Raw genomic sequence first — 26387 nt, forward strand, 5'->3', positions numbered from 1 at the left:
CTTTTCTCTCCCTTTCTCCCTCTCCTCCAGTACAGCTCAGACAGGGGGGGAGAGGAGCAGACAGGGGGAGAGGAGCAGACAGGGGGGGGAGAGGAGCAGACAGGGGGAGAGGAGCAGACAGGGGGAGAGGAGCAGACAGGGGGGAGAGGAGCAGACAGGGGGAGGGAGCAGACAGGGGGGAGAGAGGAGCAGACAGAGGGGAGGGGGAGAGGAGCAGACAGGGGGGAGAGGAGCAGACAGGGGGGGAGGAGCAGACAGGGGGGAGAGAGGAGCAGACAGGGGGGGAGAGAGGAGCAGACGGGGGGGAGGGAGGAGCAGACAGGGGGGGGGGGGGAGAGGATCAGACGGGGGGGGGCGGAGAGGAGCAGACGGGGGGGAGAGAGGAGCACAGGGGGAGAGAGAGGAGCAGACAGGGGGAGAGAGAGGAGCAGACAGGGGGGGAGAGAGGAGCAGACAGGGGGGGAGAGAGGAGCAGACAGGGGGGGAGAGAGGAGCAGACAGGGTGGAACTGGAATCCATCCCCCTCTCTCTTTCCCTCTGTATCCCAGAACACAGCATGAGAGAGTGACTCACCTCATCAGGCTCAGGGCTGGACTGTGTATAGTTCTGTGCTGGTGGTGATCCTGACAGTTTCTATCCATTTTGAGCCTGCAGACAGTCTCTGAAGTAGGAAGGTAAGCGTGACCGCTGAGGTGAAATCGTCTGACTGACTTTGGTATAGCCCAGCTCCACTGTTCCCTCCTACACTTAGCTGGACTGTACAATCTGTTTCTCTTCACCTTAGTTGGACTTAATCTGACGCTTGGCCTTTTGGCCTGAACGTCAGGGCTGAAGTATGGAAAATGTATGCTAGTCTCTCTGGCTGGTGGTGCCAGACTGTCGTAGAGCCAAGCTGGCTTCAGAGGGAGAGTCCAGTGGCACAGAATGATCTAATCATCACTATCCCGTCTCTGTCGGTCAGCAGCAGCTCAGACATCAAAGCGGAGAGGAGAAGACCAGTGGTGTGAATGAAATTGAGTCCGTATCAGTCAGAATAGGGAACAGGAATGTCAATGGTCATAAATGAGATCACACCATTTTTAATCCATCCTCTAAGCCTCCTCTATAGACTCAGACTGGCTACTGATATCATGTAGGTTAGATGTTGACTTGTTCCAAGTAAGCCTTCAATTAATGGGGATCGCCTCCGCTGTGTGGCTGTGCAGAATGTGCACAGTGCCTACTGCATAGGCTAACAGTGAAGAGAGTAACATGAGGACAGGCAGCTGAAAGTATGTGCTGTCAGCTGTATAGACTCTTGTGTGTTTTAAACATTTCCCTTTCTGTTAAAATGGATCTCTTGGAAAGATACAACATTGACCTTCTCTGGATATTTAAATCAGGCTATCATCCATCCAAAATATACAGTAAGGCCTGTTCTGCCTTTACTCTATAGACAAGTAGGGCAGGAATTTCCAGGGACCTGACGATACGATGTTATCACATTACTTTGGTACCGATTTATATGTCGCGATTCAATGTTCCAGAGCTTCCAAGCTACGAAGGAAAAATACTGGTGTTTTGTTGCATGTACAGCCAATTGGCACACAAATAATATTTTGACATTGTCAAAAGGATACAATATATCGTCCAAAATAATATCCCGATATGTGATATCACTCCCCCCCCCCCCATATCTAGAGACAAGGTGTAGCTGGTTCTGCGCCGTGTCTGCGTAGCTTTCCTTTCAGTCGATGAAATAAAGCCCGACACTCAGCGATAAAGTAGTGACTCAACATATGTTTGTTATCCCATGTAATATGACTGGTTCTCATTCATGGATCATTTAATTCAGTCTGTCATGTGCATGTCACTAAGAGCTCACACGGTCGGTCTGTCTCCCTCCAACCCTAACCTCCCTCTTCTCTCCATCTCTTTCTCAGGACCAGTTTGAAAACCTTGACAAGCATACTCAATGGGGGATTGACTTCCTAGAGAGGTATTCAAAGTTTGTCAAGGAAAGGCTGGAGATCGAACAGACATATGCAAAACAGTTGAGGTAAAAACCCTATTCAAACTCCCTGGCCCACTGGTTTTAATCTTTCAATTCCATGGAACTGTTTTGAGGTGTGTTGCGTACACTGAATAATGAATTGACGAGTACGCCTATTCTGTGTTATACATGCATATTAGACATTAGTAGTTCTGTATATTAACCTTCATGTTATATCAAAGATAATGAAACATCATTATGAAATGATGTGATTGGATCTGTTTTAATGAATATCTGAGAACATCAGTACGACCACTCTGTCTGAACAATAGGCGCAACTCACCCAATCAGACATGCTTGTGCTGCCATGAATTGATTTTGGTAGGCCACAAATCAATATAATAGGATTAGCCACAGAACAAATGGATTTCTAGGAGGTGGCTCCTGGACAGTCTCTAGACAGTAGAGGAGTAGGTCTACAGATCTATATGCAATTGGATTACTCAACTCTGTATCCTGCCTGACATCCATGTGTAATCTTTTGGAGCAAATCTACAAATGAGCAAACCAAGGACTTCTAAAACGACGACGATTCTACCAGTTCTTGGATCAGAGTGAGACCACTGGTTTAACAAAATGTATGCTGGGAATAGGCAGATGTAGGCTCTGGTTAGTAAACCATAGGTGACCACTCACTGAACCTGCCCCCCCACACACACATGGCTCATGATGTCACCATGGCATGCTGTGGTTAAACTTCATGCCTCTGTTTCCTGCTTAATCGTCCCCTCTACTCTGAGCTACTGCCACGACTGAGAGAGTATGACTCTGTCTCCTTCCCTCTCACGTGGTCACTTTTATTAGGCTGGTTTGTTTTCCAGAAGAAAAGCCATTTGGAAAAAAATGTGTCAATGCTGACACGTTTAGTTTCATGTATGTTGTACTTGTGAGTAACTGGTACCACATCCCATATCAGATGCCATAAACGCTAACATTCTATCCCACATTAAAAGGCATCCTGCCGTGACTATCTCTGTTAGTAAGGTTTAGAAACTACAACATCTCAGCAGTGTGCTGTCCCAATGTGCTGTCAATGCACAAGGGAATTGAATATTATTCCTAGTATTTCCCAGCATCCGTGCTACACCATCTGGCTGTGTGTTGGTGTGTTCCTCCTCATTCCCCTGAAGCTATGTCATCACTGCTGCCTGGCATGTGGGACGTTAATGTAGAGGGGCTCCTGCTGTGGCCTCTGCAACCCCCTGGAGGCTTTACCCCCCCCCCCCCCCCCCACACACACACATCGCTTTGAGGTGTTGCCTAGATACAACACTGCCGCTGACCAAGTCTCCTTAGCATGTCATGAGCCACCTACTGTAGCCGCTCAGTAAGACAAGCACCAGGACCCCCAGACCATCAGAAACTAGACCCCTGCTGCGCTGGAGTATGACATTTTATTGAAGAAGGAAATCCCCTAGGGTACTGTTTTAAGAGTTTTGGTTTGGTTCAGATTATTTTGACTTGAAATCATATTGTTTTGGAAGATGTGCGAAATATGTTTTTCGTGTGTGTGAATGATGACCAACCTATTAAACTGGGGATGTTTAGTCACAGCTCCTAACGAGAGGTTTGCACACGAAGTACGTGTAACCCAGTGAATAATTTAACCAGCTATGAATTATGGGCTGAAAACGAGGAGCTCCTGATTTCTCCGTTATGCATTCTTTAAACATGTGCATAGCATGCTGATAGGGCTACACACGGTGAGTGGAACGAGTCTTTTCTACTCGTTATCGCCCTACCATTTCTGTTGGGGAATTTCTCCCTGACTCCCTGGACAGTCACTCTGTTCAGGTACAGTGCCTAGTGAAAGTCTACACAGCCCTTGCACAGTCTTCACATTTTGCTGCCTTAAAATTAAATACAAAAGGCGAATTATTTATTTATATTTTTTGATAAATGTTGTTCATCTTATTAAAAACGATTCACAGCTGTAATGGCTGCCAAAGGTGCTCCACCAAGTATTAACTCTGGGGTGTGAAGACTGATGCACAATGAAGACATTTGTTTTTTATTTGTTATTAATTTGCAACATTTTCTATAACTTTTCTCCCACTTTGAAAATGGGAAGTAGATTGTGTAGATCGGTAGGAAAAAGAATCTAATTTCTGGGGAACAATTAAGTTCCTCTCTGTGATTGTTTTCAATTAAAACGATCAAAAACAAACAGAGCAATTTTTCAAGCAAGACTGTCTGGGAGTGTTCTGAGTGGGGAGGGGAAAACAGAAAATGAGCTCTTATTGGCAGAGAGGTTCGGAACACTTTCTTATTGATTTGTTAATTTACTGAATGGTGATGTCACCATGGAAGACCAAAACTCCATCCACCAAAACAGACTGACATTTCAGGTGGTCTTCTCAAACTGCTCTTACACTAAAAGGGCACTATCATAATTTTCACAATTTCACATTATTATTCCAACCTCAGTGTGGAAATGTATGTAAACATAGAGAAATCGTGTTTTTGACTGCACTGGGCCTTTTTAAGGTAGCAAAATGTGCAAGGGGTGTGTAGACTTTTACTAGCGACTGTATTGTTCTGTGTAATTCATGGAAAGGCACCAGACCAGGCTGATGTTTCTCAGTCTGTGTGTGGGGAGCTACTCCCCTGGTCCCCTGCTCCCCAGGACAGGGGAAACAGAGTGCTGGTTCAGTGGAGACTGGGAGGGGGACAGACGCGTCTGAAAACCTCTCTGGATTCCTCCTCCATTCATCCCTGAAGAGCGATTGGAGCCAGAGCGTTGCATGTACTGCATGCCTGAAGAGCACCACAGCATAACACTACTACAGGAGCATCTCTCCAGAGGGACTACTTTATCAAAGAGAACCATTTCTTTGTGTTGCTCCTCCTGCGTTTGCAGGAATATCACAATGTGCCAGTTTAGCTGTGTGTGTCTGACCTACTTTATCTAGTTTCTCTGTCTCAGTGGAGAATCTGACTGACGGAAATTAACTGGGCTATCTAATCTCAGTCTCCGAACGGCTGTCTCCTCTCACCTCACAGGAACCTGGTGAAGAAGTACTGTCCCAAACGCTCCAAAGACGATGAACCTAGGTGAGTAGAGTAGACCCAGTTTCATTAAATAGTTAACCTGTGAGTGGATTCAGCTTTACACCACACACAGGGCCTTCCCACTAGCCATGTCGCCAACAAACACGGGCTGCCATGACAACCCAGCACTTTTAAACATTTAATTGCTTCCATAGAATCGAGTAAGAGAGTTCGGGAGAGTCCTACAGCTGTGTAGGATATCTGGCTCTGAGGTACGGTCATAGTGCTTGGCCACTCCACGGTCCACTGACCCCTATCATATCATATCACAGCAAAATCACACTTTACTTGAACAGAGCAATGCACATTCACGAGGCATCAAAGCCAAAGGAATTTAATGATGTAAAAAAAAAAATGCAGAAGATGGCATGTAAATGGTGTGGAAATCTACCAAAAAACAATCAGGCATCAACAAATTCAATCCCTTCTAGACAATTTCCTGGACAAAAGGTTACACTGTAAATAGTGAAAGGTGTAAACTTGACAGTAGAAAATCTAAACGTTATGTTTGACCTCTCGGCTTCCTTATCAAATTTAAAGCTGACAACCTAAGAAAATTAACAACCATGACCATGATTTGATGAAGAATGCAGAAAGAAATTGAGAAACCTATCCAACCAAAAACATAGAGACCCAGAACCTAAGCTGACGCCTTCACTATGGTGAATCACTAAAACAATGCAGAAATACACTATGGAAAAAGAAGGAACAGCACGGAAATCAGCTCAATGTAATACGAATCCATAGAATCTTACCACTTCTGGGAAAACCCTGTGTTGTTTGTTTCGAGTTATCTATTCAAAACAGATGTATGGATAAACCACTTCTCCAATATGTTTAGCTCTTTAACCAAGAACAAACAGCAAAAACATATTCAGGCTCAAATATAAATCTTAGAATCAACTATTAATGACTACCAGAACCCACTGGATTCTTGAATGAACTACAGGACAAAATACAAACCCTCCAACCCAAATAGGCCTGTGGAGTTGATAGTATCCTAAATGAAATGATAAAATTATACAGACCACAAATTCCAATTTGGCCATACTTAGAGTTTAACATAATACTCAGCTCTGGCATCTTCCACAATATTTGGAACCAAGGACTGATCACCCCAATCCACAAAAGGGTTGACACATTTGACCCCAAGATCTACCGGGGGGATATGCGTCAACAGCAACCTTTGGGAAATGCTCTGCATTATCATTAACAGCGGACTTGTACATTCCCTCAGCGAAAACAATGTACTGAGCAAATATCAAATTGGCTATTTACAAAATTACTGTACGACAGACCACGTATTCACCCTGCACACCGTAATTGACAAACAAGCAAATCAAAACAAAGTCTTCTCATGCTTTGTTGATTTCAAAAAAGCTTTCAACTCAATTTGGCATGAGGGTCTGCTATACAAATTGATGGAAAGTGGTGTTTGGGGAAAAACATACGACCATTATAAAACCCATGTACACAAACAACAAGTGTGAGGTCAAAATTGGCAAAAAAACACATGTTTCTTTCCACAGCGCCGGGGGATGAGACAGGGATGCAGCTTAAGCCCAAACCCTCTTCAACATATACAGTGGGGCAAAAAAGTATTTAGTCAGCCACCAATTGTGCAAGTTCTCCCACTTAAAAAGATGAGAGGCCTGTAATTTTCATCATAGGTACACTTCAACTGACAGACAAAATGAGAGAGAAAAAATCCAGAAAATCACATTGTAGGATTTTTAATGAATTTATTTTCAAATTATGGTGGAAAATAAGTAGAGAACTTGCACAATTGGTGGCTGACTAAATACGTTTTTGCCCCACTGTATATCAACGAATTGGCGAGGGCACTAGAACATTCTGCAGCACCTGGCCACACCCTACAAGAATCTGAAGTCAAATGTCTACTGTTTGCTGATGATCTTGTGCTTCTGTCCTCAACCAAGGAGGGCCTACAGAAGCACTTACATTTTCTGCACAGATTCTGTCAGACCTGGGCCCTGACAGTGAATCTCAGTAAGACAAAAATAATGGTGTTCCAAAAAAAGGTCCAGTTGCCAGGACCACGATTACAAATGATATCTAGACACCGTTGCCCTAGTGCACACAAACTATACATACCTTCGGCCTAAACATCAGCGCCACAGGTAACTTCCACAAAGCTGTGAACAAAGGCAAGAAGGGCCTCCTATGCCATCAAAAGCAACATAAAATTAGACATACCAATTATGATCTGGATCTAAAAATACAATTGAGACTGCATGCAGAATTCTGCAAAAATATCCTCTGTGTACAACATAAAACACCAAATAATGCATGCAGAGCAGAATTAGGCCGATATCCGCTAATTATCAAAATCCAGAAATGAGCTTTTGAATTCTACAACCTCCTAAAAGGACTTGATTCCATAACAAAGCCATCACCTACAGAGAAATTAACCTGGAGAAGAGCCCCCTAAGCAAGCTGGTCCTGGTGCTCTGTTCACGAACGCAAATAGACCACACAGAGCCCCAGGACAATAACATAATTAGACCCAACCAAATCATGAGAAAACAAAAAAATGATTACTTGACACATTGGAAAGAATTGACAAAAAACTGAGAACTAGCATGCTGTTTGGCCCTAAACAGAGAGTACACAGTGGCAGAATACCTGACCACTGTCACTGACCCAAACGTAAGGAAAACATTGACTATGTACAGACTCTTGAGCATAGCCTTGCTATTGAGAGAGGCCGCTGTAGGCAGACCTGACTCAAGAGAAGATGGGCAACTTGCTCAATGCCCACAAAATGAGGTCGAAACTGAGCTACACTTCCTAACCTCCTGCCAAATGTATGACCATATTAGAGACACATATTTCCCTCGGATTACACAGATCCACAAATAATTTGAAAAAAAAAAAACTACCATATCTATTGGGTGAAATACCACCTGTGTGCCATCACAGCAGCAAGATGTGTGACCTGTTACCACTAGAAAAGGGCAACCAGTGAAGAACACATACATCTTATGTTTATTTATTTTCCCTTTTGTACTTGACATGTGTTTCCCATGCCAATAAAGCCCTTGAATTGAGAGACAGAGAGCTGCATTTAGGCTCAGCCTAACAGCACTGATATTTACAGTGGACATATTTAGGACAGGCCATGGTTGGGACAACACCCTCTGAATTCTCTGAAACCATTCCCCTAATGAATTACATTATCCCTGCATCATTTGTCCCTGTGTCCTAACTCCTAACACTGGTGCTATAACAGGACAGGGAGAGGAGCGTTGGAGGGAGGGAGTGGGGCTCCTGGGGCCCTCTAAGGGATACATAACATATGTCACAGTGCCTTCTGTGGTCCTTCCTCTGTGGATGTGTGTGGGGGATGGAGGCTTGGGAGAATTCTAATAAAGTGAGATGGTAACGTCCTTAAGGCGGAGGTGGGCTTGTTGTCAATCTCGACACCGAGGCCAGTGTTATTGGATTTCCAGCTCCCACTAGGCGTCCTCCTCTGTCTGTGTGGTACACTCCGAGCCTAAATCCAGACTCGACCCATATTGTAGATGTGGCCTTAACCACTGCTATCTAAGGGGTTTACAGCATGGATCTCTCTCTCTCATTCTATCCTAATAAAGTTATCTTGCTAATACCCTGGTTTTCTGTACCCTAGGGCCGAGGCCAGTATACATGCTTAGATGAAGTGTTGAGTACCCTGACCTGTCCTTTGTGTTCAGGTTCTCGTCGTGCGTGTCATTCTACTCCATCCTGAACGAGCTGAATGACTACGCGGGGCAGAGGGAGGTGGTGGCCGAGGAGATGGGACACAAGGTGTACGGAGAGCTGATGAGGTATTCACAGGACCTCAAGTCAGAGAGGAAACAGGTGAGTGGCTTTGCTAGTAGTCGTACACTACTCCCTGGTAGAACATGCCTTCATTATGTACAGTTTGGTTATTTTGTTTACACTGTAGTGAGTGCATTATAAATGTGTTTATTGAGATCCTCCTTTGTTGAGTTGTTTGTTTGTCTTTTTTGACTCCACAGCACCTCCAGGAGGGCAGGAAGGCCCAGCAGTATCTGGACCAGTGTTGGAAACAGATGGACAATGTGAGAGAAGGGAGGGATAGAGGGAGGAAGGGCCACGGTGGCACAAGGCACAAAGGGGACAGGGAAAGGAGGGTGTGACACCTCCAGCAGGGACCTGCTCCCCTCTGCCGACTGCCAGACGCCTAGTCCTGCTGGGCTGCATGCAAGAGAGGGCCTAGAGGATTTCCACTTACCTACAGAGCGCGCACACACTCGCACACATTTCAAATAGTACACACACACACACACACACACAGGAAGAGACATGCATAAAAAAGCAAGTGGACACACACACACACTGACGAGAGGAGCATTCCTGCATTTCAGGCCTTTTCCGTCTCCGAGGCTCGATCATCTTTGCAGCTTTTAGGGCTTGTATAATTGCAGCCAGCTACAGCTGAGTCTCAGATTGAGAATGGCAGTGTTGTAATGCCTTAGGTATTCCCCTTTGTCACGTAATGCAACACAGATGTTCTGGCAGGAAGAAAGGATATATTTATTTTTAGTTTTTTAGTTATCACTGCTGCCTGTTTAACCACTGCTATCTAAGGGGCTCACAGCATGGATCTCTCTCTCTCATTCTCTCTCAAAGTTATCTTGCTAATACCCTGGCATGATAAGTGTTTTGCTCTCCCATCTATGGCCTGTAGAAATGGGACAGGGTTGCCGGATTGACTCTCGGGTTTTGAGATGAGGTCAACAGGTCTTGACTAGTAATCTCAATCTCCCATTTGACTTTCTTAGAGCAAGAAAAAGTTTGAGCGGGAGTGCAAGGAGGCAGAGAAGTCACAGATCAGCTACGACCGGTTAGACAACGACATCAACGCCACCAAGTCAGAGGTAGAAAAGGTAAGTCCTGACCTGGCTTGAGACATGACATGTACACTACCTACACTCATATACCTCAGAGGTTGGGATTTGCTGTCTATATTGAGTGGTCCTGAATTCTCCCTCTTGTCCACTGCAGGCAAAGTCCCAGTTGTACCTGCGAACACACTCGGCAGACGAGAGTAAGAACGAGTACGCTGCTCAGCTGCAGAACTTTAACGGGGAACAGTGGAAACATTTCAACGTGGCCATTCCACAGATATTCAAGGTAAGCCACAGTCAGCCATTCTTCTCCCGGCTTCAACTTCTCTCTTGTCCCCTATTGGCCTGACAGATGGAAATCTGAGCTTTGATTGCCTAACAGGAAACCAGAAGGTCAGAGATCATTGTGTGTTTTCCGACCTCTCCAGAACCTGCAGGACATGGACGAGAGGCGGACAGTGAAGCTGGGAGAGACGTACCGGAGCTTTGCCGACGTGGAGCGCAGAGTCGTCCCCATTATCTCCAAGTGTCTGGAGGGTATGGTGACTGCGGCCAAGGCTGTGGACCAACGCAAGGTGGGTCTGGAGGATGGTACACCTGCATTATATAGCATTGTGCCCTATAGTTTGAGGTAGGGTGTACACCAGACTATCCTTTACCACAGTGCACGGAGCGGAGGCAGCACGTGGCATGGGTGGAGCAGGACCAGGACCAGTAGTTAGTCATCCACCCAGCAGCCAGGCCAGCGGTGAGGCAATTGCTCCCTGGGCTCTATTAAAGCCGGCCTCAGCCTCCACCAGTGTTTGTGTGGCATGACTGGTACTGGCAGTCTCCTCTCTCCTCCCCACCCACAGGCCTACAGGCGGTTGCTGCTGCTGGAGGCAGCTGAGCAGAGCTGCTCCCCACTCTGTGTGACATGTTTTCATTTGATTCTTATTTATGCACTCAACGTGTGGTTTCTACCAGGGGCTGGGCTGTGGAGTACACTGCTGTCATGATATCCCACAAAACATCATTTTAAAGAAATGTCAGTTGGTAATGTTTAATGTTCACTAGCATTCTTTCTCTCTTGCTTTCTTTCTTTCTTACAGGACTCAGCGATTGTAGTGGAGTCGTTTAAGTCAGGCTTTGAGCCTCCGGGGGACTACCCGTTTGAGGACTACAGTCAGAACCTCTCCCGGACGGGCTCCGACAACACCATCAGCACCCCCAAGAATGAGGGGGGGGTCAAGCCAGACCCCAAACACTCCATCAGCAAAACAGCCAAGAACAAACTGTGGCTCTTTGGGAAAAAGCCGAAGGTGAGAGATCTGTCATCACTTAATACTAACACATTCTCTCATTGTATCAGTGTTAAATAACTTGTATTTATCTTTCTATGTTTTTCTGTCATAACAGAGTGCACTGGTAGGTTTATACAACCGTCGTCTAACACCCTTTCTGTTGACTTACGGTAACTGGGTTTTGCAACAGTCACCTAGATCTAACATTTTCTACTCCATAACATCCGTCACTACACTTTGACCTACCAAAGGCGAAATTGTCTGTCTGTTAATCTATAACTTTTGGGGGGTTTGTGTTAGAGTAGCTTGCCATTTTCAGATGACTTGTCTAGTCCGTTGGCGGTGTTGGTGCTCATATTGCCTCTGATTTGCCTGCTCTTGTTTTGTCATGTCCATTCTTGTCTCCCACCTGAGGTTCTCTCAAATGTCGTCTTGCTTCACTGGAGTTTCTCCTGCTGAGATTTGTTTTGTGGGATAATATGTTGAACCACATGTTTATCACTTTTATATAGACACAACACCATGAGTTTCTGTTCAATCATTACAATATGCTCCAAGTTTTGAAAGTTGGGAGGTTGATCAACCCTTTTTTGTTCTCCCCCCCCCCCCCCCCGACCTGGCCCCTCGTCAGCCACTCTATTTCCTAAATTTGCCAGTGACCCCATAGCTTTCTGTCTGTCTGAAATGAGAACGGTCACACCCAGGATAGCGTCTTTCAGGGGTCTTAAACGAAGGGTAAGACTAAGAGCATGTCAGTGTGTTTGGGTTTGCAGTGATTTACCTTTCTCTCTCTCTCTCTCTTTCTTCTCACCTCTTCTCTGATGTTTAATCAGGTTGTTTTTCACTAGTTAGGAACAGGGGGATGTTGAAATCACAGGATTCAGATTCATGATTGAGTCTGTGTCTAGTGTGAAATGTAGGAAGCGATATTGAAACTGTAGGTGGTATATGGATGGGGTGGCGGTGGTGACATGTCGATGTGACATGAAGGTTAACTGTATTGTACATCGTCATGAGCCACCCAATATACTGTATGATGGCTACACAGTCTGAATGACACAAGGTAGTATTACCGGACCATTGATTGTGTGTCACCCCTGTGTGTCTCATTGGTTTCTGGCTGAAGGACCTGGTTTAATTTCCTTAATGGATGGCTGAGGTGATTCATGGTGTGTCTGCAGTAAAGAGACAGACTTCCTGGAAACAACCCTCTCTCTGTGCTCTAAATTGCATCGCATCTAGAAGGGGCTTTTAAAATGTCAACTCGTCTTTAGTATACCTTGAGAACAGTGTATTCTCCTTGGAGGATAGCCTTTCTGATACATGATACAACACATTATGTGCAGAATCATTCAATCACTGAATATAAATAACACAGATCATGTAACATTGTGGCAAGTATAACTTCACCCAGATTGAGACACTAAACATGCTCATCAGATTGTACCTACCTCTGTCCTTAACGTTTTTGGGTAACTTTGCCAAACAGAAAATAGCCACACCCTTGTGATAGTTTGATGCTGTGCTGTTAGTTACCATGGTAACCTACATGAGCCACATACGCATTGACAACCTTTTTTTGGGGGTCTTTTTTTCTATTGGCCTTTTTTAACACAGTGGTCAGTGGTGTGATGTCTCCACTGCCAGAGCTAGTTTGTCCCATCTAGTGGAGTTCTATAGCACATGTCTAGTGTTACAGACAGTTCTTGAGTGAGGTTTTCAAACCTATTCTTTCCCTGGTGTCTCCTACTGTCATTCTCTTGGTTCTTGCTGTGAAAAGGTTTCTAGAGCCCATGACTGGCTGTCATTTGGACTAGACGGTATACTGATGTGATTTCAGGCTCCATCACTGGAGGACTTCAGCCATCTGCCTCCTGAACAGAGACGCAAGAGGCTCCAGGCTCGGATAGACGAGCTCAGCAAAGAACTACAGAAAGAAGTGGACCAAAGGTAGGACATTGGAACACTTTAACGCTGCATTCTATCTTATATATTGCCCATGTTTCTGCTCCATTAGTATTTCAGTGCCATTTGTTCAATTGTTTGTGTACGATGTTTTCCCATTGTGACTGTGTATCCAGAGATGCACTGAACAAGATGAAGGATGTGTATGAGAAGAACCCTCAGATGGGCGACCCCCAGAGTCTCCAGCCCAAGATATCAGAGACCATGTGCAACATGGAGAAACTGCGCTCTGAGATCCACAAGAATGAGGTAGGTCTTCCCAGCCAAGAGCACCGGAGCCCCAACCAGAGAGCAGAGGGTTGGGGAATGGAGGGGAGCCTTCACAGCACATCTGGAGACATGGTGACTGGGCTGAGGTTTACAGTGCTGAGTTAGCCCCCTCTGGGGGATGACTATATACACTGCTTCTCTTTGTCAACAGCACACTGAGTAGAACAGGATATGACTGCCAGAGTACAGTATGTGAGCGGAGCGTGCCCAATTTGACCGGAGCGCGGAACTAGATTCCCGAAGGCTGGAGCGTCGGCCTTCTCGCCCGCTCCAGTACCGCTCACAGGGCATGCCCGTCCCAGCATGCATTTGTAGTCTACTTGTGCGCTGCTATCCCCTTGCTTTAGCTATTGTCATCAAGTATGCTAAATCTTTTCATAAAGAAACTGATAAAACACACAAAATCAAGGTGACTTACAAAGATGAGGATAGAGCAAGAGAGGGAGTGTGGCGATGAACTAAAGAATCATTGTGGAATCTGAAAGGACGCATATCCCAAAAGCATGATGGTGTACTTACTACGTGCACATGTTAAAAGAAAGGAACGAGGTGGGTAGATAACTGTGTCGCTGTAGCAAAGTATTTATACACTAAGAATAAGATCACTTAAAAGTTCATGTTTGTTCTCTTGTCTATACAATAGGCCATAATTGAATTTGGCCCAATAGGCCTGGCATATTCCTTTCTGTTTTTGATTGGGTGATTTTGCCTAAAACCCTTTAGACCTACCTATAGAAAAAAGCAACTCTGCATCTCTGCTCAGCCTGGTAAGAGTGGACAAAAGGGTGTTTAGCATCCCCAGTGGCTCTGCAAGCACGGTGAGGATATTCTCCACTGCTGGCCTGCTCTCCAGGCACCATCGTATGTGCCTGAAGCCACACACTGGTCAAACTCGTGTTTCTAAAAATAAAATCAAAGGCACTGTCAGTTATACCTAAGGCATTTTTAGTTTAATTTGTGTTTCATTCTTCTTAAGTCACAGCCTAAATGCGCAATTTATAGATGTATTCCTTTGTAGGCTATAGCCTTGAAATATTCTAGCCTAAATAATTCATTTCCTTCTTAGGCTACCTGTCTGCTCCGGACCCTTTCAGTGTTTTTATGCTGTTTTAATATGACATGTAGCCTATTTGAAATGATGGGCGCTACATGTTTATTCAAATACTTTTCATTCAAATCTTATGGTTTGGTTTCAATACTTCAAAACCAAATGGTAGGTCCATGTCGTCACAAAGATAGATGGGTGTTGTTTCAATTGTGATTTTAATGAATGGAGCACATTTGGAGCGGAAGTTTTTTTTTTCTGTGAGAGGAGCGGTTGGAAAGGATGTGGAGCAGCACAAGCACCACTCCATGAATGATGAGCACCAGCGCCGCTCCATGAATGATGAGCACCAGCACCGCTCCATGAATGATGAGCACCAGCACCGCTCCATGAATGATGAGCACAAGCACCGCTCCATGAATGATGAGCACCAGCACCGCTCCATGAATGATGAGCACCAGCACCGCTCCATGAATGATGAGCACCAGCACCGCACCATGAATGATGAGCACCAGCACCGCTCCATGAATGATGAGCACCAGCACCGCTCCATGAATGATGAGCACAAGCACCGCTCCATGAATAATGAGCACCAGCACCGCTCCATGAATGATGAGCACCAGCACCGCTCCATGAATGATGAGCACCAGCACCGCTCCATGAATGATGAGCACAAGCACCGCTCCATGAATGATGAGCACAAGCACCGCTCCATGAATGATGAGCACAAGCACCGCTCCATGAATGATGAGCACAAGCACCGCTCCATGAATGATGAGCACAAGCACCGCTCCATGAATGATGAGCACAAGCACCGCTCCATGAATGATGAGCACAAGCACCGCTCCATGAATGATGAGCACAAGCACCGCTCCATGAATGATGAGCACAAGCACCGCTCCATGAATGATGAGCACAAGCACCGCTCCATGAATGATGAGCACAAGCACCGCTCCATGAATGATGAGCACCAGCACCGCTCCATGAATGGTGAGCACCAGCACCGCTCCATGAATGATGAGCACCAGCACCGCACCATGAATGATGAGCACCAGCACCGCTCCATGAATGATGAGCACCAGCACCGCTCCATGAATGATGAGCACCAGCACCGCTCCATGAATGATGAGCACAAGCACCGCTCCATGAATGATGAGCACAAGCACCGCTCCATGAATGATGAGCACCAGCACCGCTCCATGAATGATGAGCACAAGCACCGCTCCATGAATGATGAGCACAAGCACCGCTCCATGAATGATGAGCACAAGCACCGCTCCATGAATGATGAGCACAAGCACCGCTCCATGAATGATGAGCACAAGCACCGCTCCATGAATGATGAGCACCAGCACCGCTCCATGAATGATGAGCACAAGCACCGCTCCATGAATGGTGAGCACCAGCACCGCTCCATGAATGATGAGCACCGCTCCATGAATGATGAGCACAAGCAGGTTTCCTCACCGCTCAACTCTGTTCACATGCTCTGATGGCTGCTTGGATCTTCAGGGGGTTCCATCTACTACACTATATTGAAAGACTGGCTGAATGATGGCATATCAAGGACAGGAATGAGTGTATCCACCGTGGGGTTGTGAACAGCAGTATGACTGTTATATGACTGATTCTCCCGCTGTTAATTTCCTCTCTCACTCTCTCATACTCAGAGCTGGCTGTCGGAGGTGGAGGGGAAAGTGAGCACCAGAGGAGACCGAAGACCCAGTGCTGATGTCAACCATCACGCCCCCCACGGCAGAGAGAGGTCAGAGGGCACACAAACACACGAGGACTGGTATAGATCCTATCATGCATAGTAGAGGGAGTCATTGTAGTGAAACGGGTGCCCATGGGCCATAGCGTTAAAAAAATCCACATTCACCAGATGTCTTTGTATAGATATAGACATAACTAGAATGTGTGCCATTCTGTCTTAGAATGGTTATCATGGGTGGTGTTGTAATCATTTTCTGTAAAGGAACATGACTCAGTCACAGACTGACTGGAGCAGAATCCTACAGCTTGCAACTCACCGAGAGTTCGGTGAAAAGCTTGAGCTGGCACACACCCAAAAAGGTTAGTAGAGGTACCTGTTAAATCCGCTTATATCAGTGTAGAAGAAGGGGAAGAGACATGTTAAAGAAGGATTTTTCAACCTTGAGACAATCAAGACATTGTGTATGTGTGCCATTAAAAGGGTAAATGGGCAAGATTCATTTAAGTGCCTTTGAACAGGGTGTGGCAGTAGGTGTAAGGCACACTGGGGTCATGTCTGGACTATCATTAAATGTGAAGACTTATCTATGTCAAATCAGTTCTCTAGCTTTAATTATTATGTGATTAAACTAATCATGTAAACATTAACTAGGAAGTCGGGGCACCACTGAAAATGTTTATTACAACGTTATAATTTTCCGAATAGAACTCTTCAGATATTTTAATATCTGATCAACTAGTCTTTTATTAATGAATCAGTTTTCATCAATTCTCATTACTGAATGTCGCAAACCCTTGGATATCTGCACAAACCCTAGCCAAAATCATGATATAGCGATATACAAATTGGCTTAATTATTTATTTACTAACTAAATAATCACACATAATTACATGACAAACAAACAGTAGATATTGGTTACTAACAATGATAGAAAAGTCCTTATTGGGCTAAGCCGATATGACGGCTTGGTAGACAAAGGAAAGGGATGGGGACTGAGAGAGAGGGAAAGACCAAATGGATTCACTACACAGTCTAATTATATTCATTGAAATGCTAGGCCTTTGCACGTGAACGGCCGCTCATTCGAGAATAATTACAATGTATATATTTACGCCCGTATGTCGTTGTTGTTTTCTCTTTTGAAATCCTCAATCGTCCTCCATCAGTCTCTGGTTAACAATGTCACAATGTATTTTGTGGTAGTAGTTGGTTGGAATGGATACTTCAGAGTACCATTTGGAAATGTTCTCATAGGATAGATGCTTCGGAGGTTGTCGGTATTTCTAGCTGCAGACTAGTAATTTGTGTCGTCTAGAATTTGCTCTTATTCTGTAGTGATCGATAGTCTCAAGAGTTTAATCATTTCCAGCCTTGTAGCCAAAACTACAGCTGTATGGTCTCTGTGGCCTATAGAATTGTGGCCATTCCAACGTGGGGACTCTGTCCCGGCGTTCTCTTACTTAATGTACAGTGCCTTGCGAAAGTATTCGGCCCCCTTGAACTTTGCGACCTTTTGCCACATTTCAGGCTTCAAACATAAAGATATAAAACTGTATTTTTTTGTGAAGAATCAACAACAAGTGGGACACAATTATGAAGTGGAACGACATTTATTGGATATTTCAAACTTTTTAAAGTTTGTATGTTTCGTAGGAATGGGTTTTATACACTTCAGAGAAAGGGCGATCCATGACGCCGACATAATGTCTATGCTCACGTGGGCCTGCTTACTGACCTGGTTAACTTTTTATATGAAAACCCATATTTTCTAATTTAGAAGGTTAACATCACATTACATCTTTTCACAAATAGTTTTATGTTTAATCACATACGTTTCACAATATTTAGATATATAAACCTGACAGCTGGGAAATGTACACTTTTAAGAGATACAGTTATTTGTTTCCTGTCCTTCATGAGATCACCAAATGAAACACACTCAGCATGACTATCCCTTTAGTGTCCACAGACAATTCCCACATTCTCAAAAATATCAATATTGTTTAGTTCTCCCATTTTGGGGATTAGGAGATTTCAACGAAGAGAAGCTCTTTCTACCAGGTATTTATTTAGGTCTTAAAGTCATAAAACTTGTGGTGGGGAGAGTGAGAGAGAAGGTTGGAGCCACGGTATACACCCTCAAAAGGCCACGTCGTGACACCTGTTATAGCGTGTCAAGAAATGCAACGCTACTGGGTTTTTCACACTCAACCGTTTCCTGTCTGTATCAAGAATGGTCCACCACCCAAAGGACATCCGGCCCTGTTGAACCCTTTAACCCCTTTGTAATCCATGCCTGATGAATTTAGGCTGTTCAAAGGGGGGTGCAACTCAATATTAGGAAAGTGTTTCTAATGTTTGGTACTCAGTTTATAATCTTCCTGTAATTTATTGGGTAAACCACCAACGTTTTGGCATCATAGTGCCTTCTTCAGGGTTATCATGAGTTCACCCATCTAAACCTGAGTGGCTGAGATGGAACTGACTCTCTTTCTCATCCTTCCCTTCACCCTCTCTTCTCCTCCTCTCTTCATCCAGCCCTGAGGGCAGTTATACCGACGTCCCCAACCAGGAGCACCGCAGCCCCCCTCACCAGCCAGACCCCCGACAGGCCCACCAGCCAGACGAGTTTGATGATGAGTTTGACGATGACGACCCGCTCCCAGTCATTGGCCACTGCAAAGCACTCTACTCCTTTAACGGTACAGCACAGCAGAGCCAGTGATGCTCTCTGCATTTCACTGGCTCACTGTGTGTAGTGACAGTAATAGTGGTGGGCGTTCTGACTAGTGGAGCAGTATTTAGTATTTGCGTGAATATGAAATGTAATATGTGCTATTCCTGTACAGTGTGATTCTTTCCCTGTGTGCAAACAGTATGCCTCTGTTGTGTTGTGCTGTTGACCCCCAGGTCAGAACGAGGGTACGTTGTTGATGAAGGAGAACGAGGTGCTGTACATCATCGAGGAGGACAAGGGTGACGGCTGGACGCGAGCCAGGAAGCAGAGCGGAGAGGAGGGCTATGTGCCCACGTCCTACGTGGAGATCGCCATGGAGAAGAACAGCAAAGGTGCAGTCACCTACATCTGATCTGACCACCTGCATGGACTCCTATATCATATCCCCTCTTCCTCCTCTGGGGATTGCTGGTCAGAACAGCAGCCCCTCTTCTTTGTTCACTGTGTGAGCTCACGACAAACAAACACAACAGACATCCTGGTAGTGTAGTGATCTCCCTGTACAGGAGCTCTGTATCAATGAATTAAGCCATGTGTGTCTGTATGAGGACGTATCCATAGCCACGCTCTGTGGCAAGGGGACTCCTCCCCCACTTAAAGCAGATTATTGTATTTAATATTTCAGAAGTGATTTGTATTATGTTTGTTTTTAGTTCATGTGTCTTTTGTTTTTAGAAGGAGATGTTGTAATGCTCTACTGGTTTTTAGTTGTCAGTGGTGACAGATTTGGAAAATAGAAAAAGAAACGTACCTGTTTTACTTTTGTATGGTCATATGTGTTATCAGCCATCTGTTGTGAGTCTCATATGTGAAGTGATCTGCTCCACCTATTTAAGACAGGAATGGAGTTGGCCTGTTTTGTGCCTATATGACTCATGCCTCCCACTACGGTACTACTCTTTAAGATAATCGTACACACGTGTCTCTCTTCGTGTGTGTCACAACAATGGCAACCTCTGGTGGTCAGGACTATATTACACTCAGAGGAGTAGTTGTACTGTCTCTGTCCTAGTGGTGTGGGTTGTGGCAGGTGTCGCTGCTCTGTAGCCGAGTCGGTACAGTAACTCCTCTCCTCTCTCTCTCTCCTATTGGACTGCAGATTCCTGAGGGGAGCAGTGTGGCGAGGTCTTTGGTGGAGGGTACATGCTGAGTCTGTTCTGGGTGGGCAGAACAGGGGAGGGGAAAGGCTTGGCAGGTTGCATGTTTGCATGCACACGTCCATGGCCATTAACATGATTCCATAGCAGCAGAGACTCTTGGGATAGTAGCTATGCCTCTGTAGGTTGGGGAGCATTCTTCCTAGACTGTGTCTGCCTAGACACAGCACAGAGTAACCATCCAACTGCAGCATAACAGCAGAATCCGGGACCGGGGAGGGGTCTTAGAGCTAGCAGCTTACAACATCATTTATAATGAGAGAACTACACTACTACTCACCTCTGTATTTCTGCTCCTCAGATAACGTCCAGCACTAACAGCCTGTCTTGTTGTTGCATTGTCATTCTATTGTTGGGAATGCCTGCCTGACTGTGCCACTCTCCTGTGGTCGCCTTACCTTAACGCGCTTCAGCATGTCTGTAACATGAACTGTCCTTCATACAGGACTGGCCATGATGAATGCAGCGTCTCGGATGTAACTCTGTGGTCGCTCCCACCGCCCATTCATTCACTTCTAACCTTCCTGTATGTCTTCTTCATTCTTCCACGTTTAGTTTTTTGTGTGCCTTGTTTTAGTTTTAACTGTGTTGATGGAATTGTTCTCGTCGTGCTAGTGTGTGTGTGTGTTGAATGTCATCTCTGTCATGGTGTTGTTCAGTAACTCGTGGCACCGCATTCAGTCACTCAGGTCAGTGTAGGACTACTCTAGTCACAGACAGCCGGCTTGCCCATCACACTACCCCCTCCTCGCTCCTCCCTGCACCAGCACCAGACAAGAGGAAGGCTGGTGGGGTAGTGCAGTGACATCAGCACACCAGCAGAGGGCCTTCCTCCCTCACCAGTCAGTCACCACACAGGAACTCGGGCTCAGGCCAGGAAACCTGGAGGCTGAGCTAAAACAAACTACAAAGGCCATCCAACAACAACACTCCATGCATTATTTTCCTTAATAATATCTGAGAGTGAGGATGGACCCACTGAGTGCTCTTCCATTACTCTCTGCTGCACACAAGGACTCCAACCGACTCGGTCTACGCTGGCTTGCTGTGGTGCTGCTCTTGGGCCTGACCGCCACGTCTCTTCTCCTCTGTCTCCGTGGATCATCATGGGGCCTCGGTGTGCTGCCATCTCCACACGAATGAGTGTTGCATTACCTTAACGTTCCTCTTTCAAGCGCATATTATATTTCTGATTGTGATGATACATATATTAACATATGTATACATATACCTGTATGTATATATGTAGTTAATTGTATTACTGAATTGTATTAACATCTCTTTTATTTCATACTGAATGTGTTTTTATGGTGACTTTTTATAGGGTTTTAATCAGTCGTACTGTTAGCTCATAGTAACCATGCATTGTTTGTCAGAACATCCTTATGAATAGGGATATGATGCACTTTTGCCCTATAGCATTTTTAATGAAATATCAATGATTGAATGAATGAATGAATGAAATGGACTCTGTATGCTACCTTTTGTACAAATGTAAAGTGAGACAGCTGTGACCACTGTTATTATAGGAGGTGTAGAGTTCAGAACTACCACAAAATATAGGAATTTACTGCTTTTGATACTCCTAGTCCTAACCATTTTTAATTGAATTAATTTGGAAGTGAATCTAACTTGCATGATTCCCTTTAATTCGTATGAACATAATTGACATGGTGAGAGATCACCATGATCACCCATGTTGCTTAAAACAAAGAAAAGATGTAGCTTTTATCAGACTGACACAGGGTTTTACCCTGCCAGGATATAATATTCCCCTTTTTGCAGTTAATTTGGTGGTCCCACTTTGAAATGCTAATACGATCAGTGATTTAGTTCCTAATAATTACTTAAGCTGTGAAAGTTATACCATATGTTCATCTTACTTGAACTGCATCTCTCTCAACTTCCTAGAGACAACCCTAGGTCTTAGACATCCAATGGAGGAACAGATCTTCTTCCTTGATGTATGTGCACTAACTAACACAGATAATGCTGTTTAAAATGGAACAGCGCAGGTTATATACACCCTGCGATTCTGTTTAGTTTCATCATGTCATTCCGTTGCCTGGATGAGCTCATTTGAATGTTCACTCTTTTGTTGAACTGGTGTATGTTATCAGAAATCAGAACTGGGGGGGGGGGGGGGGGGAGTCCTTCCCTTTGTTTCAGTGACATTCCTTTGAGTGGCTTACCGAGGAGCATGAAGGTACATGCTTGACTCAACATATCTGGAGTTCACAGCAAATATTTAAGCGCTGTATATTGGCTACCTGCCTCTATTGTAGGCCTATTCATGTATTGACCCTTGACCCTACTCTCCAATATCAACCGATATAGTAATACTGGTTAAATCCCTGATGGACATGTAATTGTTGATCAAAATCAGAAGAGGAAGTCAAGGTTTAAGTTGTTAATGTGTAAGTAGTTGTTTTTTAATATGAAGTGCGTTAACCCATTCATGTCTGCAGTGTGTGTCTGGCTATCCTCCATCAGTAATAACAAGGATTTTGACACGCTTGTCTCTAATTGCCTAAAACGGTGCTGGACCGAATTGTTGGCACCACAGTGCAAGTGGCCTTCAGTGATGACACTTTTTGATGATGGATATGTAGGTTTCTCACTAGCATCCTTAACCAAATGTTATGCCATGAAGGGATTTTCATTTTGGACTGAAACTGAGCTAAATCATATCCATTATGCTGTAGTTCATTATGCAAAACTTAACAATAAGTTTTAAGACTCAGTAATATTCACGCTTATGGTGGCAAATTCATCTAATGACAGAAAAGTAGATATGAGAATGTCGCTGTTGTCTTATTTTAACATATATTGTAATAACCAATTGCAGTACTTCTATTTCTTCATGTTGTGCACATCTCTTTACTTTTAATGTTGTGAGACACTTTGTGTGGGAAAAAAATCTGTTCTCTCAAATTGTTCTAATAAACAAACACATGAACAAACATTGGCATCTTTTTGAAGACTTCATTAACATCTCTGTATACCTGTCGCAAAACCCTCTGGTTGATGCTTCTTTATAAAACCCTCTTAGGCTTCACTCCCCCCGATCCGAGACATCTACTGCAGCCCTCATCCTCCACATACAACACCCATTCTTGTCAGTAAAAGGTCCCAAAATCACACACATCCCTGGGTCACTCGTCTTTTCAGTTCGCTGTGACTGAAAACTTCTGTCTACCTTCTTGCCCTTTGTGCTTTTGTCTGCCCAATAATGTTTGTACCATGTTTTTGTGCCTTTGTCTGCCCAATAATGTTTGTACCATGTTTTTGTGCTGCTGGCATGTTGTGTTGTCATGTGTCTTAGGTCTGGCCTGTTTTGTCTTAGGTCTCTCTTTATGTAGTGTTGTGTTGTCTCATCGTGATGTGTGTTTTGGTCTATATTTTTAATCCCCGTCCCCTCATGAGGCCTTTTGGTAAGCCGTCATTTTAAATAAGAATTTGTTCTTAACTGACTTTCCTATTTAAAATCACAATACGTATGTTGAAACTTATGTGTTTTGAAGTTGTTACTCAGACACCTGCATGTCATTTCTCTATTTCTTGCCACAACAGCTATTTACAGGTCAATAATATTTAAGAGGGAAATATATTACACTGTCTAGCATTCACATGCTCACATTAAATATGTACACCTTTTACCATTCAGGATTATCCAGATGAACTCGTGTACCGCGACATCTGAGGAACATTAAACATGAAGCAGACAGTTGAAGAACTAGTTAATGTACACGCAGTATATATTCCATAGTATTTTAGACCATATACGGTAACTGCCTCTTGTATAGCGACCAAACGTCGTCCTTTACTTCGGTTTCATCATTTCATGTCCTCTGTCATTTGTTGAACCCTTATAACAAGGGTGTTACATCTCAGTCCCTACTTTAGTGATACATTCATACACCCATTTCTTTCAGAAAGTCTTCTCGGGTCCTCCTCTTGGTCTCAGTGCGGTCAGTGTGTTCTCCTCTCTGCCACATCCACTAGGATGACTACCGCTGCACATACACTGAGCGTAGAAAACATTTGGAACACCTGCCTAACATTGAGCTGCACCCCCTTTCGCCCTCAGAACAGCCTCAATTCATCAGGACTTTACAAGGTGTCGAGAGTGTTCCACAAGGATGCTGGCCCATGTCGACGCCAATGTTTTCCACAGTTGTGTGAAGTTGGCTGGATGTCCTTTGGGTGGTGGACCATGCTTTATACACACGGGAAACTGAAAAAGCGTGAAAAACCCAGCAGAGCTTCAGTTCTTGACACACACAAACCGGTGCACATGGCACCTAATACCTTTACCCTGTTCAAAGGCACTTAAATCTTTTGTCTTGCCCATTAACCCTCTGAATAGCACACCTACACAATCCATGTCTTGAGGCTTAAAAATCCTTGAACCTGTCTCCTCCCCTTCATCTACACTGGTTGAAGTGACATCAATAAGGGATCATAGCTTTCACCTGGATTCACATGGTTCTGTCATGGAAAGAGCAGGTGTCCTTAATGTTTTGTACACTCAATGTATATGGTGCAGATCTGTTTTTACTATCATGCCAACTCCCTTTCACTCATTGTCATTCCATTGGCTTGACAATGACAGCAATGGAGTAGGCAGGAGCACAAACAGATCTTGGACCAGGCTACCCCCCTCCTGCGTTACTGAGGGAAATATTTCCCCTTCATAAGAACACACTCAATATCCTGCCACTGCCAGGGAAGAGTTCCAACTGGATCTCAGACACTCCCTCCATTGGGCAGGTTGGGAAATCACAGTAGTCTCGCTATGCAACCATCTTCCTCATCCCCAGTCAATACGGGGCACAGTTTGTCCTCTCTCTCTTAACCAGCCTGAAGGTCCTTTTACAACCCACCAGTGTTCACTAATACAGTCTGTTTACTACAGGCTCGGTTTAGAGTTCTGTGTGTTTGACCGCTGGCTCCAGCTTTCTGGACAAAGCAGTTAGGATGAGTGTGAACTTGTCGTATCTCTCCGTCTGGTTAACGGCCGCCCCTCTGCTGCCCCACAGCAGACGCAGCTGAAAGTCTGTTTTAAAGATCTCCAGCAGGTCCTCGTCAGCCTGGAAGTCTGCACACAGAAAGAGGAATACATTATCGTTAGCCTTGTAGCTTAGTCATGCATCTGTTATAGTGTCTTAAGCAATCTCGGGCACTATGAAAAAAGCTGTGACATTTTGGACAAGAGCATTTGTTTAACAAATAATGTTAACAGCTGTGAGCACTATCTAGCAGAAGGTGTGGAGTGTATTACCTTTCAGGACGTGTTCAGTGTTGGCGGTGTATGAGTCAGCATTGTGTGCCACGCTGCGGGCCTCCTCTAGGTGACGCAGCATGATCTCACAGCCCTGGTCGTTGCTCTCCCACAGTTCCATGCCCTCGAACGCCACCGCCGGGCGCTCCATCAAGATGAGCAGGGGCATTAGTAGGGGCACCGTGGTGCCAGTCAGGGGCATGTCCACTACACACACAGGGACACGGTCAGAGACTACAACTGCACTTAAGCTCAGTAAGAGCACCAAGGAGGCTCTATTGAAGTGCTTACCTGTTCCTTCATACAGGCCCTTGTAAAAGGGCTTGAGAGACTTCTCGTATATGATGGCAGTCTGAGTGTATTTCCTCCTCAGCATGGTCCAGGTGTGGTCTAATCGTGTGATCTGTGGTCAAGGGCATACATACGGTATGTTAGGAAACAAACAGCACAATCACAATATCCCTAGGGACATCTGCCTTTAAATACTCATCTCAGAACACGTGGTGGGGTTGGGGGACCATGTCTGGCTGTATTGAGTGGGGTACCTGAGGCATGTCCAGTGCTTTCATGATGGAGGAGAAGGCGTACAGGTCCCCCATGGAGTCCTTCAGTTCTAGAGCCACCATGATAATGCGGTTCAGTGTGGCGGTTCGCTCCTCCAGACTTCCTGTGCAGCCCAGGATGTCCACGGCAACCCCGATGGCCATGGTGTGGTGCCTGAGTTACACAACGGAGAGTTCAGTCATGAGTGCCTTGTGTCTACGTGTGGGTTCCTATCACCTGAGGCGTGTCAGGTGGGTTTGGGTGTGTATGTGTGTTTACCTTTCCATCAGGTCTCGACGCAGCTGCCTGCCGTGGGGTAAGGTCACCAGCTCCAGACCAGAGGACACACCCATTTGACCTTTCACCTCCTCAGAGACACCAAGTACCCTAGCAACCTGTCAGGTACATAACAATTTTTTAGTTAA

At 45.0% G+C, this 26387-nt stretch overlaps 2 protein-coding genes across 5 annotated transcripts in view; one reads left to right on the plus strand and one right to left on the minus strand.

The window, feature by feature from the left end:
- Positions 1–23098, plus strand: part of LOC115108417 (formin-binding protein 1-like) — a 48211-nt gene extending 25113 nt beyond the window's left edge. The window contains exons 2-15 of one of the 2 annotated variants that reach the window (XM_065009051.1): positions 1923–2038; positions 5036–5086; positions 8800–8947; positions 9109–9171; positions 9895–9999; positions 10118–10246; positions 10389–10535; positions 11052–11261; positions 13084–13193; positions 13325–13457; positions 16194–16288; positions 18780–18943; positions 19152–19310; positions 20078–23098. In XM_065009051.1, coding sequence (XP_064865123.1) covers positions 1923–2038; positions 5036–5086; positions 8800–8947; positions 9109–9171; positions 9895–9999; positions 10118–10246; positions 10389–10535; positions 11052–11261; positions 13084–13193; positions 13325–13457; positions 16194–16288; positions 18780–18943; positions 19152–19310; positions 20078–20085 — 1638 coding nt within the window. In that variant the 3' untranslated portion in view covers positions 20086–23098. Of the gene's footprint in view, positions 1–1922; positions 2039–5035; positions 5087–8799; positions 8948–9108; positions 9172–9894; positions 10000–10117; positions 10247–10388; positions 10536–11051; positions 11262–13083; positions 13194–13324; positions 13458–16193; positions 16289–18779; positions 18944–19151 lie in introns of both variants that reach the window. The other variant, XM_029632705.2, reaches the window with a different exon arrangement.
- A 561-nt stretch (positions 23099–23659) lies between these two features.
- Positions 23660–26387, minus strand: part of LOC115108418 (breast cancer anti-estrogen resistance protein 3 homolog) — a 113011-nt gene continuing 110283 nt past the window's right edge. For all 3 annotated transcript variants that reach the window (XM_065009050.1, XM_029632707.2, XM_029632708.2), the window contains 5 exons: positions 26242–26357; positions 25965–26136; positions 25711–25822; positions 25420–25626; positions 23660–25236 (listed from right to left, as the gene is read on the minus strand). In XM_065009050.1, coding sequence (XP_064865122.1) covers positions 25061–25236; positions 25420–25626; positions 25711–25822; positions 25965–26136; positions 26242–26357 — 783 coding nt within the window. In that variant the 3' untranslated portion in view covers positions 23660–25060. The remainder of the gene's footprint in view (positions 25237–25419; positions 25627–25710; positions 25823–25964; positions 26137–26241; positions 26358–26387) is intronic.

This window comes from Oncorhynchus nerka, linkage group LG24 (genome assembly GCF_034236695.1).
Source record: "Oncorhynchus nerka isolate Pitt River linkage group LG24, Oner_Uvic_2.0, whole genome shotgun sequence".
Classification (NCBI taxonomy): domain Eukaryota; kingdom Metazoa; phylum Chordata; class Actinopteri; order Salmoniformes; family Salmonidae; genus Oncorhynchus; species Oncorhynchus nerka.